This window comes from Hylobates moloch, unplaced genomic scaffold (assembly GCF_009828535.3).
Source record: "Hylobates moloch isolate HMO894 unplaced genomic scaffold, HMol_V3 SCAFFOLD_18, whole genome shotgun sequence".
In the NCBI taxonomy this organism is placed as follows: domain Eukaryota; kingdom Metazoa; phylum Chordata; class Mammalia; order Primates; family Hylobatidae; genus Hylobates; species Hylobates moloch.
Genome location: NW_026652293.1, coordinates 57,744,338 through 57,763,783, shown reverse-complemented (window position 1 = coordinate 57,763,783; position 19,446 = coordinate 57,744,338). Strand labels below are relative to the sequence as shown.

Sequence of the window (19,446 nt, the reverse complement as noted above, 5' to 3'; positions counted from 1 at the left end):
AGTGCCCTCTGAGTTTAAGGTTTGGTTAATACTGGTATATTTTTATAAGATTGAAATTGTGTCCCCATCTTTAACTTAAACACTTTCATTATCAGGGTCAATGTGCTAGAACTGAACTGTAACATTTTTAGGCACAGATGGAAAAAAATGATATTGGCTTCTTGAAAATGTGTGTGTGTGGCGAGGGGAATAGATCCACAAAAGCATGTATGTACTTACAAACCAAGCTGTAGAGATCAAGAAAAGAACTTAAGTGTTGATCTCAAGATTTCTAAATTGTCAAGATTTACATGGCATTGTGGTGGAACTAGTTAACACTTAGAGCTTTTGGTATGTAATAACTATTTGCTATGGACTGATTAAATGTTTCAAAAGATTGTGTTCTTCAATTTTGGTGGGTTTTGGTTTTTGTTTTTTTAACTGCCTCTCAGATTATATTTACTTAGTTTAAATTTCTTTGCTTTATTCATTAAAGTATAAAAACTTCAGGTCTCTGATATTTATTTTCACTTGTTTACTAATTATTTACAAAACACCCTTTGTTGACTTTTATTTTATAAATGTGTAATGTATTAAACGTCTTTAAATTTTTGTTCAACTGAAACTACATTAACTTTGATTTGCTTTACTGGGATTTTTTTTAAAGACACCTTTTCCATGTCAGTGCGCAGCACTTAACCAGTCGCGTTTGTATTCCCTTTCTTTCAACCCAATAAACAGAATGAATACCTAAATAATTCTTGGTGTGTTACATCTCCTAATATCCATTAATCTGAATGTTTAGTACTCTTTTTGCCTAAAACATGTGCTGAATTTTTATGTATTTTAGAGAGAGTCTCACTATGTTGCCCAGACTGGACTTGAACTGCTAGGCTCAAGCTATCCTCCTGACTCAGCCTCTCAAAAGTGCTGAAGTAACAGACACAAACCATCATGCCTGGCTATGATTTGCTGAATTTGCCTTCCATATAGGTACCTAGAGTTTGTGAGTGATAGCTAAAGAAGCCGTGGTTAGTCTGTTGGGATCTTTTTTTTTTTTTTTTTTGAGACAGAGTCTTGCCCTGTCGCCCAGGCTGGAGTGCAGTGGTGCGATCTCGGCTCACTGCATCCTCTGCCTCCCAGGTTCAAGTGATTCTTCTGCCTCAGCTTCCCGAGTAGCTGGGACTACAGGCGCTCGCCACCACGCCCAGCTAATTTTTGCATTTTTAGTTGAGATGGGGTTTCACCATATTGGCTGGGCTGGTCTCAAACTCCTGACCAATGTGTAGCTCTATTTCTTATATTCAAAACAGTAGGGAAAAAAGCCACACAGGCTTTTTTTCTAAATGAATAGGCTAAATGAACATTTAGCCTATTCATTCCTTATGTTTTTAAAAATAAGCTAAAGTTGCAGTGAATCACTTTTATTCTAGATCTCTTCTATCACCATGGCTAATTGTCTTTTTTTTTTTTTTTTTTTTTTTTTTTTTTCCCAGGCTGGAGTGCAGTGGCGCGATCTCGGCTCACTGCAACCTCCGCCTCCCGGGTTCACGCCATTCTCCTGCCTCAGCCTCTCCGAGTAGCTGGGACTACAGGCGCCCGCCACCACGCCCGGCTAATTTTTTGTATTTTTGGTAGAGACGGGGTTTCACCGTGGTCTCGATCTCCTGACCTCGTGATCCGCCCGCCTCAGCCTCCCAAAGTGCTGGGATTACAAGCGTGAGCCACCGCGCCCGGCCGGCTAATTGTCTTAAATGTCTTTCCTGAGCGTATGAAAGAATTCTAAAGTCTTAAATCATATAGGAGGGACTAATGTACATAAAGTTGCACCAACTTTAGTATCATGACCAAGGAAGCCACTACTTACATCGAAAGGGAAGTTAAAACTTGTCTCATCTGAGAACAAGAAACAAAACACAACAAAATAAACTTGATTGAAAATTTGGTATTTGTCCTTTTGATTCCCACATTAGCTATAATTACATGCTGATTTAATAACTTTAAGTACATGACTAGAATGTTTCATACATAGCAAGCTCATTTAAGTAGGCTAATCAAGTTTGAGGGAGAAGAGCCTACTGCCACAAAACCAACAACGAAGATTCTTGAACGATGTGATATGATGAGGGGAAATAGAGCTACACATTGGATTGGAAATTGTATTCCAAGTAGTTTCCAAATGTTGAATAATTTTCCCTCATCCCCCATAGCTGAAGAATATCAGTTTGTGTCCTAAGCATTCAGAAAAGGGATCCCTGATTTTATTAACATCAACAAAACTTTCGAAAAGTCTTTTTTAAAGAACAGGCAGATGCACTTCTGATAGGAAACAAAATATATTTTGGATCTGTATGCTATATTCTGAAAAGGAAAATAAACTTTAGATGAACATGCCTGAACCTTTCACAGGTCAGTATGTTTAAGTGGGCTTTTTTGTCCCATTAATGGGTTTGCATGAAAAGACCTTTTCAGTAAGTTTCTGTTAACTTGTACACAAACTAAACAGCTAACTTGGTTTTCCTTTTTCTTTCTATACTTCCTCTTAGTAAAAGTAGACAATTGCAGTGCCTGTTAGATGCCAGGCACTAAGCTAAGCATTTCACATACATTATTTAACTGTCTACTGTAAACAAGTATTACTGCCCACTATTTTCCAGGTGATAAACTCAAGCTTGAAGATACAACCTGTTATTCCAAAGCCTGCCTGCAATTTTAACCTCTAAATACAAATGCATGTGAGACTCAGTTCGGGGCTTTTCTAAGTTTCAGATTTCTGAGGCATCTTTCAGATCTCAAATCAAAAGGGAGATCTGGAATTTGTGTGTGTGTGTTAACACTCCAGGTAATTTTAAGTTTTTTCATGTAGAGACGGGTCTCACTTTGTTGCCAAGGCTGGTCTCAAACTCCTGGCCTTAAGCAGTCCTCCCACCTTGGCCTCCCAAAGTGCTGGGATTATAGGTGTGAGTCACTGCTCAAGATAAGGTAATGTTATGCTGTCAGCCTGGTACCAATTCATTTGTTGGTGTTTGAAAACCACAAGACCATAATGCTATGTTACATCAGTGAAAAGAACAAAAAGCAGGAGCAAGAGGGGCATTCAGAGGAACTAACCACAACATTAATTTTACACGTACACCTATTTGGTTATTGAGCAACAAGTATTCATTTGGGTGCTTACTGTAGGCCAGTCACTGAGTGTGAGCTATTTATATGTATTCTCATTTAAATATCAAAGTAGCTTTGTGGGGCAGATATGCTAATTCTCATTTTACAAATGAGGGAAATAGGCTTTAAAAGGTATACGTATGAAGGAGCTGGGACTCAAACCTAGGTGCCTCTGAGCTCATGTTTTTAGTCCATATAATATTTCTTTGGTGTCTATAGATGGCCACTTACCTTGGAAAAATTGACTGTTAAACCTTGTCAAAGATAGATGAAAAGTTTAAGGCGCCACTTTGATTCTAGTGAACTGCTTAATTGACAGAAGGAAATGACACTTGAAATTCAGGAGACTCCATATTGATTGCTTCAGGGGTTTTTGTTTTTTTGTTTTTAAAGTCTCGCTCTGTCACCCAGGCTGGAGTGCAGTGGCGGATCTCAGCTCACTGCAACCTCTGCCTCCCAGGTTCAAGCAATTATATCGTGCCTCAGCCTCCAAGTAGCTGGGACTAGAACGCACCACCATGTCCAGCTAATTTTTATTTTTTATTTTTATTTTTTTGAGATGGAGTCTCACTGTGTTGCCCAGGCTGGAGTGCACTGGTGCGATCTCGGCTCACTGCAACCTCTGCCTCCCAGATTCAAACGATTCTCCTGCCTCAGCCTCCTGAGTAGCTGGGATTACAGGCACCTGCCATCACACCCGGCTAATTTTTGTATTTTTAGTAGAGATGGGGTTTCACCATGTTGGCCAGGCTGGTCTGGAACTCCTAACCTTGTGATCTGCCCCCCTCGGCCTCCCAAAGTGCTGGGATTACAGGCGTGAGCCACCGTGCCCCATTTTTGTATTTTTAGTAGAGACGAAGTTTCACCATGTTGGCCAGGCTGGTCTTGAACTCCTGCCCTCAAGTGATCTGCCTGCCTTGGCCTCCTAAAGTGCTGGGATTACAGGCATGAGCCACCGCACCCAGCCTGATTGCTTTAATTGTAAACAGACTCAAGTTTTGTAGAATGAAACCTCCACAACAAATTTTAATCTTTTTTCAAGAGACAGGGTCTTGCTCTGTTACCCAGGCTAGAGTACAGAGATGTGATCATAGCTCTCTAACCTTGAACTCCTGGGTTCAAGCCATCCCTCCACGTCACCCTCCCAAGTAGCTAGGATGGTATAGGTGCCTATATCGGCTAATTTTTTTTTAAGAGATGGGGTCTCACTATTTTGCCCAGGGGTGTCTCGACCTCCTGGCCTCAAGTGATCCACCTTGGCTTTCCAAAGTGCTGGGATTACAGGCATGAGCCACTGTGCCTGGCCTAGATACTTAATTCTAAGGAATTGCCAGTTTATGTGTGACATTGCTCCTCTAGTCACGTATGTTTTAAGAACCCTTATCTTACAGAGAAACATACTAAAATATTACGGATGTAATGAGGTCTGGGATTTCCTTCAAAATAGAGGGCAGTGGAGGGCAAAGAAGGTGGTAGGTGCCGAGGCGGGCGGATCACGAGGTCAGGAGATCGAGACCACGATGAAACCCCGTCTCTACTAAAAATACAAAAAATTAGCCGGGCGTGGTGGCGGGCGCCTGTAGTCCCAGCTACTTCTGGCATTTCGGAGAATGCTGGGCCGGAAGAGATGGCCGTAAGGCAGACGGGGGCGGGCTTTCGACGGATTGCCACACTGAGCAGGTTTTTCCACTGCGACTCCATCCCGAGTAAGTAAGAAATCTTAAAAAAAAAAAAGAAGGTGGTAGGTAATGGATAAAATAAGAATGACGGTAAGTTTATTTTTTTTCCTCTGCTGTTTGAATCAGCAAGTATGACCATAAGTTGATTATTGTACCTGGTAAAATAGAAAATTACCAACTAACATGGGTAAATCCTATTACTGTGTCCCAGAAAGTTGGCAAATTTATATAAAGCTACCCCAGAGGATTCACCCTGCCCCACAGGTCTCTTTGTGATAGATACCAGTGGCAGTCAAATGTGTTACTTTTAATTAAGCAACACGAGAGGTTCAATTCTCACCCAGTTTGCATCCAACCTATGAAATAAGATCTAGAAAACAGGAATTAAAGTGTATGTTCAACTAACTCACATTCTAACTAGGTGCTAACGTTTAATGGGAACTGATACAGATGAAACCAAGATTGCTCCATAACGGATGTAGCAAACCAAATATACAGCAGAGGAAGCCACAGGCAAACCACTGAGTTCTCTCTCAGCCTGCTGATTCCGACCACCCACCCACTCACTCTTCTCCACCCAGCTTCAGAGGGAAGCAATTAAAAATAAAAGCAGCCTTTACCCAAGAACTTATTAAAGAGCACCTGAGCTCAGAACCAAGTTAGCTCAGTGAACAGTCCCTTCAGCATGTCCAGACCATGATTATTGTGATTACTGTAGTGAAGAATAACCCGAAAGCTTTGAATGACCTTCAGTCATTAGACTGTATTTAACTGAAGCAAAAAACAGTTACTACCTTTTCAAAAATTCACGAAAAATATGGCTTAGATCCAAAAGGCTTCATTTACCAAGAATATTTCAATCTTTGCTATACTACATAGTAAAATAGTATATTTGGTTTAAAGTACATAAACTCAGGTGACAAAGATCCAGATATTGTAGAATTTCAAACTTACCTTCTCTATCTTGCTGCCTTTTTCCATATATTAGAACAAGTTTAGTTAGATTTTAGGGACAACTAATTATACCTAGTTTATATTTCTCACTACTTGACAAAGTATTACCTGTTAGCAAAGCTGATTTCTCCAGTCTCAAGCGAACCAATTAATAGCCATTTCCTAGCCTAGCATGTCAGAATATTTCATAATGTGACTGCCTTGAAAACAAAGATGGTGAACTTTATGTTGCTCCATTGCTGCTTCTCTGACTTAAAGGCCATCAGTTTTTATTTCTTGCTGAAAAAGCAATAGAACACCACAATCAGGTTGACTTATTCACTCAACAATCATTTATTGTTTCTGTGTGCAAGGCACTGTGTTAGGTGCCAAGAGCAGAAGGAAGAAGATACAAATATGAATGGGCATACTCTGCCCTCCAGGAACATACAATCTAAGAGTGATTAATTGCATACAAATAACTATAATACCAGATAGAATGTGGTAAGTGCCACAGGAGATATTACTATAGGAAGCTTTCTTAGCTCTTAACTTCAAAGACCAGGTCAGGTTTTGTTCTACTGTAGTCTGTGTGGCAGGCATGAAAAGGCAGCTGAGGGGACCTGCTAGGCTTTGATGAACTGAGTGGCATCTTGGATTTCGCTTCCTCTGCTCTCTCAGCTGAGGTTACGGTGATTAGCAAGGGCAGTTGCTACCACTGAAAGGATAGAAGGAAAAAGGCAAGGGAAAATGATACGTACTAAAAAGATGCACATAGGAGCACTTGATAGTAGTGTATGGACTGGGCCCTGGGTACTACCATTATAGAGGGATGGGGAAGAGGAGTGGTAAGGGAGAAAGAACACTGGACTAAGCATCAGCATTCAGATGTTCATAGTTACAACACCTTGAACAATCTCTAGGCCTCAGTTTATCTTTGGGATGAGGGAGTTAGGCAAAATGATCTTTAAGGTCCTCTACAACTCTCCAATCAATGAAAAGGGGAGAAAATTTACAGCATCTTAACCATGGCTTTTTAAAGTCACTGCTTTTATCTCCCTTTCATTATTTGTGGAAGCGCTGCTAAAAATTTTTTTTTTAGCTGGGCGTGGTGGCTCACACCAGTAATCCCAACATTTGGGAGGCTGAGGCAGGAGAATCGCTTGAGGCCAGTAATTTGATACCAGCCTAAGCAACATAGCAAGACCGCTGTCTCTACAAAAAATGTTTTAAAAATTCGCTGGGCATGGTGGTGTGCACCTAGTCCCAACTACTTGGGAGGCTGAGGCAGGAGGATTGCTTGAGTCCAGGAGTTCAAGGCTGCAGTGTGCCATGATTGCACCAGTGTACTCTAATTAAAAAAAAAAAAAATTAACTACAGTGATCCCCCACTTTCCTAGCTCTGATAGACAAGCAATACAAGAAGGAAGAGTTTTTGTTTTTAACCACAGCTAATGTTTCAGAAGTAAGGAGCTTCTGACCTTTGTTATAAACAGGGCACCTTTCTGATTTGCTTAGCCTCAGCAAGCCTGAGGTACTGTAAACTGACAGCCCAAAGGCTCTCTCAACTGCATGGGTCACTATTTTGGTTACTAAGAATATCTGAATGAGAAGGTGAAACATTTTGGTCAAAAGTCCTCTACATGGCCGGGCACAGTGGCTCATGCCTATAATCCCAGCACTTTGGGAGACCAAGGCAGGCAGATCATTTGAGGTCAGGAGTTTGAGACCAGCCTGGCCAACATGGTGAAACCCCATCTCTACTAAAAATACAAAAATTAGCCAGGAGTAGCTAGCTGTAATCCCAGCTACTTGGGAGGCTGAGGCAAGAGAATTGCTTGAACCCAGAAAGCAGAGGTTGCAGTGAGCTGAGATCACATCACTGCACTCCAGCCTGGGCGACACAGCAATACCCCATCACAAAAAAAAAAAAAGATCTCTACCACCTTTGAGTTTAAGTAGCTTGTCTCTCAGTTGCAAGGATTTAAGTTCTCCAACAGCTTCGTTGCTTTAAAAAGCTTGAGCAGAACATGAAGAGGCACAGGAAGTTAGGAGGAAAGGCAGAGTGAAGGGACTGTTTTCTAAGCAAAAGCTGCCTCAGAAGGAAAAGGTATGAAAAAGAGATGCAAGCAAAGTAATGTCTGTTACACAGCTTCTTGGCCCTGTGCCTGACAGAAATATAAGATTACCACAAGGAGCAATTTCTGTGACCCCAAAGAGGCCAACAGAGCCAAGTTCACTTTGCCTACCATTTCACTGTTCCTTTTGTACACGTGTTGCCAGGGCACTACTTCCAGCCTTGAAACATGGTCTGTCTGTACAGGGAGTTTGGCTTAGTGGCTCCCTTGCTTCTGCCAAGGCTAGACCTAGTCCAGGACTAAAAGGACATGTAACATTTAATCTTTTGGGTACCACACACCCTGCTTAACCACCCAATTCTATCTCAACTAGAGTGAATAATCCCTTTGGATTCTCCCATAGAACAGTCATGTTTTGCCCGAATGCCAGTGCTTAAGATAGCAACATTAAAGCACAAACTAGGACTGAGGATAAATTGCCAGGTTTATTTTACCCTGTAAGAGCTGGCAAACAGAGCTGAGGAGGTGAACTGCTCTCCCAACTGCAAGAGTTTACAATATAACTCCAAGGAACAGAATTTGGTTGTATATTGCTATGTCCATGAAATAGCTTGTATTTGGTCTCCCAATTCACAACGTGGTCAGTGCAGAGGGATAGAAGTGTTAATGTGGCACCACGTGGCGCACCAAAAGGCTCAATTTCACGGACAGCAAATAACTATTCCTGCTTCTGATTAGCATCTTCTACCCAAACCCATTAAAATATGTTATCAGGGAGATCAAATACAATTGGAATAATTGCAATACGAAAACCAGACTGGCAAGAGCCAGTGGGGATTTTCTGGGTTTGGGGGTGATTGTGGAGGTAGTAGCTTTTAAATGAAAGCTCTTGACAAAATATTTCCTTTCTATCAGCAGGAACTACATTGTACCTGGGGAAAATGGCTTATAAGGTTTCACAAGTTGTGCAAAGAAATATATATATTTTGAAATGCCATTCTCTGTTGACATTCTTGTGAAAAGACTTAGCTGAAAGTCTCATAAATCTTTAAACCATATTAAATGAAGTTGCCACAACACAGGCAAAAAGGGTAATTTTTCTTCTTTTGTCCAGATCAACAGTGTTGTTTTGTACTCTAACTTTTCAGTAGACCTGAAGAGCACCTTTGCTTGCTCATCTCTTCAGTTTGCCCTTTAAAGTGTGTTCTTTATTTCTTTGGCATGCAAAGCTGGGATGGCAGTCCTGTTCCTACATACAAATAACCACCTTCAACATACAGAGGATGAAGAACACCTTCAAGTGTTGGCGTTCAGGCTAAAGTTGAGAACTAGAAATCTACAGAAACTCAATTCATGTTTTTTAAATACTTTATATGGTAAAAATACAGCAAAAATAGTTTTTTGTTCAAAGAGGAAAATATATACTGCTATGGTCACGGTTCTAAGGATGATTTAAGAAGTCTCTGGCTCCTCAGCTGTGCACTGTAGTGTAGGCTGACTTCAACCACGGCTTCTCCAGCTTCAGTCATTTATCAAAGCTAAGATCATGCTGTGGAAAGAAGAAATTAATGTTACTAATGTTTTCTCAGGAATGTTCCTACAGAGCCTGGTTTGTCCAGACTTGCGTCCCTAAGGTTCACGAAGGAACAATCATTTGAGTAAAAGACAATCATTCATACCCAAAGGAAAGAATATATTAGGATTTTTTTTTTTTTTTTTTTTTTTGAGACGGAGTCTCGCTCTGTCTCCCAGGCTGGAGTGCAGTGGCGCAATCTCGGCTCACTGCAAGCTCCGCCTCCCGGGTTCATGCCATTCTCCTGCCTCAGCCTCTCCGAGTAGCTGGGACTACAGGCGCCCGCCACCACACCCAGCTAATTTTTTGTATTTTTAGTAGAGACGGGGTTTCACCGTGGTCTCGATCTCCTGACCTCGTGATCCGCCCGCCTCGGCCTCCCAAAGTGCTGGGATTATAAGCATGAGCCACCACGCCCAGCCAGGATCTTTCATGTCCAAACTTTTTCACTAAAAAAGAGTGACTAGGGGTGGGGAGTTGGGGGAAGTATAACTTAAAACCTATGTTAGGCTATAGTTAAAAAAACAAAACAAAAAAAAAACTAGCTCAGTCAGTTAAAAACAAAACAAAACAAAACAAAAAACACCTACGTCCAGAAAAAAAACCTCTAAATTCTCTAGCCAGACAGATACTGTTCTATGCCTAGAACCTCTTCTCCCCATCCCACCACTCCATCAAAAGCAGTAACTTCTTACTCAGGTTTTGTGATTGGCTCTAGGGCACCTCGCTGGGGAAGCTGGCCTCTCAGCCCAGGGCAGTTGCACAGCCTCCTTCCACAGCTCTTCTTCCTGCTGCTGTGGCTTACGTGTTGTCTCTACCACTGGACTATGAGCAACTCTGAGATGAAAGCAGGGCCCAAGCATCACCACTTTCATGTTCTACTAGCACCCGAGCCTGCAATTACCAACCTCCAAGCTTTTACTGTAGGGGTTCTGTGCTGTTCCTCTGTGTCACTTGCAATGCTGTACACAATGTCTGACACACGGCAGTCACCCAGTAAATGCTACGCCACTAAAACTGACACAGTTAACAATAACAAAACCATCCTTTCCTTTGAAATACTGGGATCAGCCTTGCTCTGCTGAAATCAAATGCCTAAAATACACAAAAATATCCTTACATCACTTATGGTATAAATAATTGTCCAAATTCAACCATACTAAATGTACTCAATGCACAGTAAAAATTAATGATAGCAGCTAATATTTTTTAAAGATTTTTGAGAGTTTACTATGGGTCAGCATAAACTTAAGTGTCTTACATGTATTATCTCAGTCCACATTAAAATGTGATGAGGTAGGTACTATTAATATCATTAATATCCCCTTTTCAGATCAGAAACTGAGGCTCAGACAGGTTAAGAAACTTGCCCCAGGCCGGGTGTGGTGGCTCATGTCTGTAATCCTAGCACTTTGGGAGGCCATGGTGGGTGGATCACCTGACCAACATGGTGAAACCCCGACTCTAGTAAAGATACAAAAACTAGCCAGGCATGGTGGCGTGCGCCTATAATCCCAGCTACACGGGAGGCTGAAGCAAGAGAATCCCTGGAACCTGGGAGGCGGAGGCTGCAGTAAGCTGAGATCATGCCACTGCACTCCAGAGTGGGGGACAGAGTGAGACTCCATCTCAAAAGAAAAAAAAAAAAAAAAGAAACGAAACTTGCCCCAGGCCACAATGTAAGTGGTAGAGCCCACATTCCACTAGGCTAGCACCCAATCAAAAAACCAAAAGCATGGATTCCCCCATTCTTTAAAGAAGATGAGCATTTTTTCAAAACTTTAACTCCATTCAACAAGCCCTGAAATGTCAACTAGGTGCAAGGTATTAGGCAAGGTGTGGCAGGTATTAGATACAAAGACAAGTAGCATAAAATCTCTGCAACCAAAAGCTAATGACTTGGTAGTAATAGCAAAACCACTGTTTAAAAACAGCAACCAAAAACCAAAAGAAAAGTGCTACAAGGACATCTTCTGACCCTTTGAACTATATATAACACCAAAGGGTAATGTAATAGCAATGTGGCTGAAAATGACAGGCTGATAGGGAAGGGAAAGGAAGGGAAGAGAGAAAAGAAAATGGTACAGCCAGTGAAGTACACAGCTGCCCAAGCAAACCAGTTACATGAGTTGCCTATCTTTTATTTAGTTATAAAGAACAATATCTAGGCCGGGCGCGGTGGCTCAAGCCTGTAATCCCAGCACTTTGGGAGGCCGAGGCGGGCGGATCACGAGGTCAGGAGATCGAGACCATCCTGGCTAACACGGTGAAACCCCGTCTCTACTAAAAATACAAAAAATTAGCCGGGTGTGTTGGCGGGCGCCTGTAGTCCCAGCTACTCGGGAGGCTGAGGCAGGAGAATGGCGTGAACCCGGGAGGCGGAGCTTGCAGTGAGCCGAGATCGCGCCACTGCACTCCAGCCTGGGGCACAGAGCAAGACTCCGTCTCAAAAAAAAAAAAAAAAAAAAAAGAACATCTTAAACCTGCCCCAAAATTACATCTTAATTCCTCCAGTCCAACTCCCCACCACGGAGTCTTACTCTGCCACCCAGGCTGGAGTGCAGTGGCACAATATCGGCTCACCGCAACCTCCACCTCCCGGGTTCAAGCAATTCTCCTGCCTCAGCCTCCTGAGTAGCTGGGATTACAGGCACCCGCCACCACACCCGGCTAATTTTTGTATATTTAGTAGAGACGGGGTTTCACCATTTGGGCCAGGCTGGTCTTGAACTCCTGACCTTGTGATCCACCCACCTCAGCCTCCCAAAGTGCTGGGATTACAGGCGTGAGCCACCGCGCCCGGCCACTCCCCACCACTTTAAATTCAACAACTAAGAGTTCAGAAACTCATGTACATTTTTAAATCCTAAGATTTTGAGTCTACTAAGCAAGATATTGCTCTCCAAGCCTAAATTTACTCCCCAAAGCATGACTACATGGGCTGTACCTACAGCACCGCCCCCAGGGGATGCCTGCTCTAGTTTACTTTCCAACAGCATGAAACCGCAGGGGTGGGGAGGATGAAGAAAGGATAACCTTAGCTAAGCCAATTCCAGCTTGTTTTTTGTCTCTCCAGAAACAAATATAAGGGAACATATATGACAGTAAAGATACAAAAGTATTAAAAACAAGAATAGGTGCCTCATTATGTTCTCATCATTAACTTTTTTTGCTCCTTATTCATCATCTTTGATACTTGGATTAAAAACTAAGCATATTAGTAATGAGGTAGGGTATGAGAACCAGAAACTGATACCAGTGTGCTTTTTCTGACCTAGTTTTTAAGATACAGAAAAGCAAGTAAGATGAATGGTGAAAAGAAAACTATCTAAACTCCAATTTTAATCTAATCCACTAATGGGTGGATTTAGCACAGTGAAGGGATTTTAGGAAGCCTGCTTTGTCAGGAAGAGGCTAAAATGGTTCTGACTTCTAAACTATTTCAAAAAAATAGCAATTTTTAAAAACTGGTATCTTGGCCGGGCACAGTGGCTCATGCCTGTAATCCCAGCACTTTGGGAGGCCGAGGTGGGTGCATCATGAGGTCAGGAGATTGAGACCATCCTGAAACCCCATCTCTACTAAAAATAGAAAAAAAAAAAAAAAAATTAGCCAGGCATAGTGGCACACACCTGTAGTCCCAGCTATTTGGGAGGCTGAGGCAGGAGAATCGCTTGAACCTGGGAGGTGGAGGTTGCAATGAGCCACGATTACACCACTGCACTCCAGCCTGGGTGACAGAGCGAGACTCCGTCTCGAAAAACAAAACAAAACAAAACAAAGAAAACAACCAAAAAAAACCCCTGCTATCTCTATACAGTTTCTAATCAAGAATTTTCTGAGTGGTGGAAGTTTACTTCAACATAAGTTTTTCCCAATAGTCCTTATGCCTATGTGAAAAATTAAACTCTACCTAGGGGAAAAAAGAAAAATGATCTAATTAAAGCTTTGATACAAAGGTTAAGCCTGACTTCTAGCTTTTCAAAGGTTTAATCAAATCATACACACAGGAATTTTTTTTTCTCCTTTGCTCTATTCTATGCATCTATGATGGATAAAGGAAAAGGTGGCATGTTCACCTCTAAAACACATAGGAATAATTTAAAACAGGACTATATAAGGCTTCCAATGTCTGACAGCCAATCTATCATATTAATTCTTACTTCCAGTGTGTTACAACTAGAAGACTAATACAACTTTACCATAATAGACCATTTAGCATGCTAGAGAATGAGCATCACACCTAAATTACTTATTGCCAAGAAAGATCAGCACAATTTGGATAAAAGTTGCTGAGAGCTGCTGCTAGTGGTGTGATCCCCCAAAGACCATGAGTGGGATGGTCGCTGAGGCACATATATTAATGCTTATAACAGGCAGTGGAACTCCACAGCTGTATACTATTAGGGCAGGAAAAAAATATCAAAGACAGTTTTTTTTTTTTTTTTTTTTGAGACAGAGTTTCACTCTTGTTGCCCAGGCTAGAGTGCAATGGCGCGATCTTGGCTCACCACAACCTCCGCTTCCCAGGTTCAAGTGATTCTCCTGCCTCAGCCTCCCGAGTAGCTGGGATTACAGGCATGCACCACCGTGCCAAGCTAATTTTGTATTTTTAGTAGAGACAGGTTTCTCCATGTTGGTCAGGCTGGTCTTGAACTCCTAACCTCAGGTGATCTGCCCTCCTCGGCCTCCCAAAGTGCTGGGATTACAGGCGTAAGTCATCATGCCCTGTTTTGAGCATGTTGATAGCCTCAAAGCTAAGGCATAACTAAGATGCCACAGGGTAGATCTACTGTAGTTCAGACAGAAAGCTGATTCAATGACATACATAAATAATCTACACAGCCACAAGGAATTTACATAATCCCCGAAAGTTCCACAATGTCAATGCAAAATCCTATAGCATAGTAATATCTCACCCTTCAAAAACAAATATGGCATCTAGGAAAATACCAGGACTTTAAACTCACCTATAAAGATACATGAAGAAGCAGAGCAAGTGGAAACCAAGCTTGATCATGGCTTCTTTCATGTGTGACTTCAGCTGCCCTCGATTGTGTATTTCTGTTGGATCAAACACTCCCATGTTACCACTCGGCACCATAATGTATCTGATAAATTAAAGGATACACACATTAGAAGGAAAATCAAATCATAGGCATAAGTATTCAAATATAAGTAGCCAATAATAATCGACTTTTAAAAGTGAACCAATCAGGTCCGGTACTGTGGCTCATGCCTGTAATCCCAGCACTTTGGGAGGCCAAGGCAGGTAGATCACCTGAGGTCAGGAGTTCAAGACCAGCTTGGCCAACATGGTGAAACCCTGTCTCTACTAAAAATACAAAAATTAGCTGGGCCTGGCGGCAGGCACCTGGAATCCCAGCTACTCGAGAAGCTGAGGCAGGAGAATCACCTGAACCCGGAAGGCAGAGGTTGCAGTGAACCAAGATCGTGCCATTGACCCCCCGCCTGGGTGACAGGGCAAAACTCCATCTCAAAAAAAAAAAAAAAAAGTGAGCCAACCATAGCAGCCTTAAATTCATACCACATATGGACAGAGTAGTATGATAATGTCATGGGCTGCCACTTAGTTAGTTTCCTTAAAAGGATATTTTATGCACTGAAACCCTTTTACTCATCTGTAGAAAACTACCATACCAGTCATATCTACAGCCCTTTTCCCTTAGACAAAGAGTTAAAGGAGGCTCTAAACCCAAACCAATTTTATTAAGTTCTCAGAAACTTCATTATGGAAATAGGGAAATTAAGGAAGTTAGGTTACTTTGAGAGGATCAATGAGTTTAAGTGTCTGGGCTTCAACATCCAGACTGTGTCATCTGTGTAACATATATGTCCTAACCTAGCACTGTCCATGAATTCTTCCTGCTCTCATGTCTAAGCTTCTTCTAGTACAACCTTAGTTGTCACACAGCTTCTCAATTATCACTTCTTTGAAATGCAAAGGACTGAGTTCCACAAATCTGAAATTCTCCCTTAAAACCCCAGTAGCCCAACTATGGCTGAATAGAGGGTATTTTCATTTGAATAACCAGATAACATCTCATCCTTGTCTAATTTCTAGGTTATCTAATAAGAGTGTCACCATTTTCTTGGTGGTCCTTAAAAACTTCCTCTTACACAACTGGGACTTCTCTCTTCCTTATCTTTCATAGCCAGTCCATCAAACCCTTGTCCAGTCTTTCTTCCTACCACCACTTACTTAGCTGTCTTTTTTTTTCCTTTTTGTATTTTTGTTTTATTTTTAATTTTTGTGAGTACATAGTAGGTATATATATTTATGGATTACATGAGAGATTTTGATACAGGCATGCAATGTGTAATAATCCCATCAGGGTAAGGCCAGGCACAGTGGCTCACACCTGTAATCCCAGCACTTTGGGAGGCTGAGGCAGGAGGATTGCCTGAGGTTGAGAGTTCAAGACCAACCTGACCAAATGGAGAAATCCTATCGCTACTAAAAATACAAAATTAGCCAGGCGTGGTGGCACATGCCTGTCATCCCAGCTACTCAGGAGGCCGAGGTAGAAGAATCACCTGAACCTGGAAGGCAGAGGTTGCAGTGAACCAAGATCGTGCCACTGAGCCCCAGCCTGGGTGACAGGGCAAAACTCCATCTCAAAAAAAAAAAAAAAAAAAATCACACCAGGGTAAATGGGGTATCCATTACCTCAAGCATTTATCCTTTGTGTTACAAACAATCCAATTATACTTTTTTAGTTTATTATTATTATTATTTTTAGACGTAATCTCACTCTGTTGCCCAGGCTGGAGTGCAGTGGCACGATCTCGGCTCACCGCAACCTCCTCCTCCTGGATTCAAGCAATTCTCCTGCCTCAGCCTGCTGAGTAGCTGGGATTACAGGTGCCCAACAGCACCACGCCCAGCTAATTTTTGTATTTTTAGTAGAGATGGGGTCTCCCCATGTTGGCCAAGATGGTCCTGAACTCCTGACGTCAGGTGATCCTCCCAAAGTGCTGGGATTACAGGAGTGAGCCACTGCGCTCACCTCTAAAATACACAGGAATAATTTAAAACAGGACTATATAAGGCTTCCAGTGTGTCTGACAGCCAATCTTTCATATTAATTCTTACTTCCAGTGTGTTATAACTAGAAGACTGATACAACTTTACCATAATAGACCATTTAGCATGCTGGAGAATGAGCATCACATCTAAATTACTTATTGCCAAGAAAGATCAGCACAATTTGGATAAAAGTTGTGGTATGATTCCCCAAAGACCATGAGTGGGATGGTCGCTGAGGCACATATATTAATGCTTATAACAGGCAGTGGAACTCCACAGCTGTATACTACTAGGGCAGGAAAAAAATATCAAAGACAGTTTTTGGTATTTTTTTGATATCCATCAAAAAAAAAAAAAAAGACACACACAGTAAAAAGTGTTGGCAAGGATGTAGAGAAAATGGAACCCCCAACACACAGTTGATGGGAATGTCGAATAGTGCAGCTGTGGCTGGGCACACTGGCTCACACCTGTAATCCCAATACTTTGGGTGGCTGCGGTGGGAGGATTGCTTGAGCCCAGGAGGTCGAGGCTGTAGTAAGCCAAGATCATGCCACTGCACTCCAGCCTGGGCAACAGAGTCAGACTCTGTCTCAAAAAAAAAAAAAAAAAAAAAAAAAAGTACAGCTGCTTCTGAAAACACTCAGGCAGTTCCTCAAAAGGTTAAATATAGAGTTACTATATGACTCAGTGATTCCACTGCTAGGTATTTTGCCTCTTTGTCCTGTGGGCTACTGTACTTTATCTCCAACAGCATAAAGTACAGTGGTCTGAAAATAGCAAATAATCAATCTGTTGATTTTTTAAACCTTTTTAAATAGAAGGTAAACTTGTGACCAGCAGACAGCCAACTTGTCACTACAGTTACGAGGGCAATAAATATACATGATCTTTGTCTTTATTTTATAATTATATTTAAAAAAGAATCTTCGGTGTTTTTGTTTGTTTGTTTGTTTGAGGCTGGGTCTCGCTCTGTTTCCCAAGCTGGAGTGCAGTGGTGCAATCTCGGCTCACTGCAACCTCCGCCTCCCAGGTTCAAATGATTCTCCTGCCTCAGCCCCCCCAAGTAGCAGGGACTACAAGCGCATGCCACCACGCCCAGCTAATTTTTGTATTTTTAGTAGAGATGTGGTTTCGCCCTGTTAGCCAGGACTGGTCTCGAACTCCTGACCTCAGGTGATCCACCCAACTCAGCCTCTTAAAGTGCTGGGATTATAGGCGTGGGCCACCACGCCCAGCCTAAAAAAAGAATCTTTGGACTTGACTTCATAGAGCCTTTTACCACTATCTACAAAGAAGCCATGCCAAAGCTGGCTCTTCTAGCAGGTTTTCATTTCTAGTAGAGATGACTGACAGTATGGTCTGGTATAACATTAAGATCCTCATTCTCAAAGGTTCGAGTCCCCATTCTCACTCCCAAAGTTGTGCTTCACTTAGTGAAACTACAGGTAGACTTAGCTGTGCTAAAAGCCTGCCTGGGACTAGCCCTCAGCAGAAGTGCAAGTAATCTGTGTTCCCAGCTCAGAGCTCCCTTTAGGGCGTTGGTCTATGGAACTGATCATGGGAGAGTACTACTAAGCTTGAAAGAGGCCAGGCACGGTGGTGTGCACCTGTTGTCCCAACTACCCAGGAGGCTGAGGTACGAAGATCGCTTCAGCCCAGGAGTTCAAGGCTGTAGTGCACTATATCACGCCTATGAATAGCCGCTGCATTCTAGCCTGAGCAACATAGCAAGACTTCAACTCTTAAAAAAAAAAAAAAAAAAAATTCAGAACCCATGTTCAGTATATTAAAAAAAGAAAAAGAAAACAAAACATTCTACCCCAGGATACCCACCCTCTAGAAAAGAGACACAGATATCTTAAAGCTTTTCCCTCACTCAGATTCTAGTTCCATGACCTTTACAAAATCATTCCCCCATATCCACTCCTTCCCTCATCTCTACTGCTGCCATTATCTTTTCAGGTGCATCCCATCTTCCTCCAAACCCTACTTTATTTTTTTCTATGTTCTTTTTATTCTAACTGCACTTTACAACATCACACTTAAAAACCAGCCAATGAATGGTCCTGTCCCAAAAAACTAGACATAAATAAAAATGAAATAAAACCTAAAAATGTAGTAGAGCAGCAACCCACTAATGTAACAGTTGCAGGCTTGTCAAGATTATCCCAGCGGTCTTCACAAGAAAGTATGCTATGTATAATAACCCAACTATAAAATTATATACAGTCAGGGTTTCCAGTGAGCTCATTTTCAACAAACTTCCTAAATTTATTAAGTCAAAAATTTTCATTAGTTACCTAATTTGCAGCTTTTTTTTTTTGAGACGCAGTCTCGATCTGTCGCCCAGGCTGGTTGCAGTGGCATGATCTCAGCTCACTTCAAGCTCCCCCTCCTGGCTTCACGCCATTCTCCCGCCTCAGCCTCCCGAGTAGCTGGGACTACAGGTGCACGCCACCACGCCTGGCTAATTTTTTTTTTTGTATTTTTAGTAGAGATGGGGTTTCACTGTGTTAGCCAGGATGGTCTCGATCTCCTGACCTCATGATCCACCCACCTCAGCCTCCCAAAGTGCTGGGATTACAGGCGTTGAGCCACTGCGCCCAGCCCTAATTTGCAGCTTTTAAATGTACTTCCAGCCTGGCGCCGTGGCTCACACCTGTAATCCCAGCACTTTGAGAGGCCGAGGTGGGCGGATCACTTGAAGACAGGAGTTTGAGACCAGCCTGACCAACATGGTGAAACCCTGTCTACTAAAAATACAAAAATTAGCGAGGCATTGTGGCAGACACCTGAATCCTAGCTACTCAGGAGGCTGAGGCAGGAGAATGGCTTGAACCCGGGTGGCGGAGGTTGCAGTGAGCCGAGATCATGCCACTGTACTCCAGCCTGGGTGACAGAGTGAGACTCCATCTCCAAAAAAAAAAAAAAAAAGCTATTAAACACCTTTTTTTGGCTCACACCTATAAATAATCCCAGCCCTTT

General features: G+C 42.2%; 1 protein-coding gene across 2 annotated transcripts in view; it reads right to left on the bottom strand.

The window, feature by feature from the left end:
* Positions 1–8,300: 8,300 nt before the first annotated feature.
* Positions 8,301–19,446, bottom strand: part of CNIH4 (cornichon family AMPA receptor auxiliary protein 4) — a 20,798-nt gene continuing 9,652 nt past the window's right edge. Inside the window, exons 4-5 of one of the 2 annotated variants that reach the window (XM_032137329.2) lie at positions 14,378–14,518; positions 8,301–9,383 (exon numbers count right to left, since the gene is read on the bottom strand). In XM_032137329.2, the coding sequence (XP_031993220.1) occupies positions 9,356–9,383; positions 14,378–14,518 (169 nt within the window). In that variant the 3' untranslated portion in view covers positions 8,301–9,355. Of the gene's footprint in view, positions 9,384–14,377; positions 14,519–19,446 lie in introns of those variants that run through there. The other variant, XM_032137332.2, reaches the window with a different exon arrangement.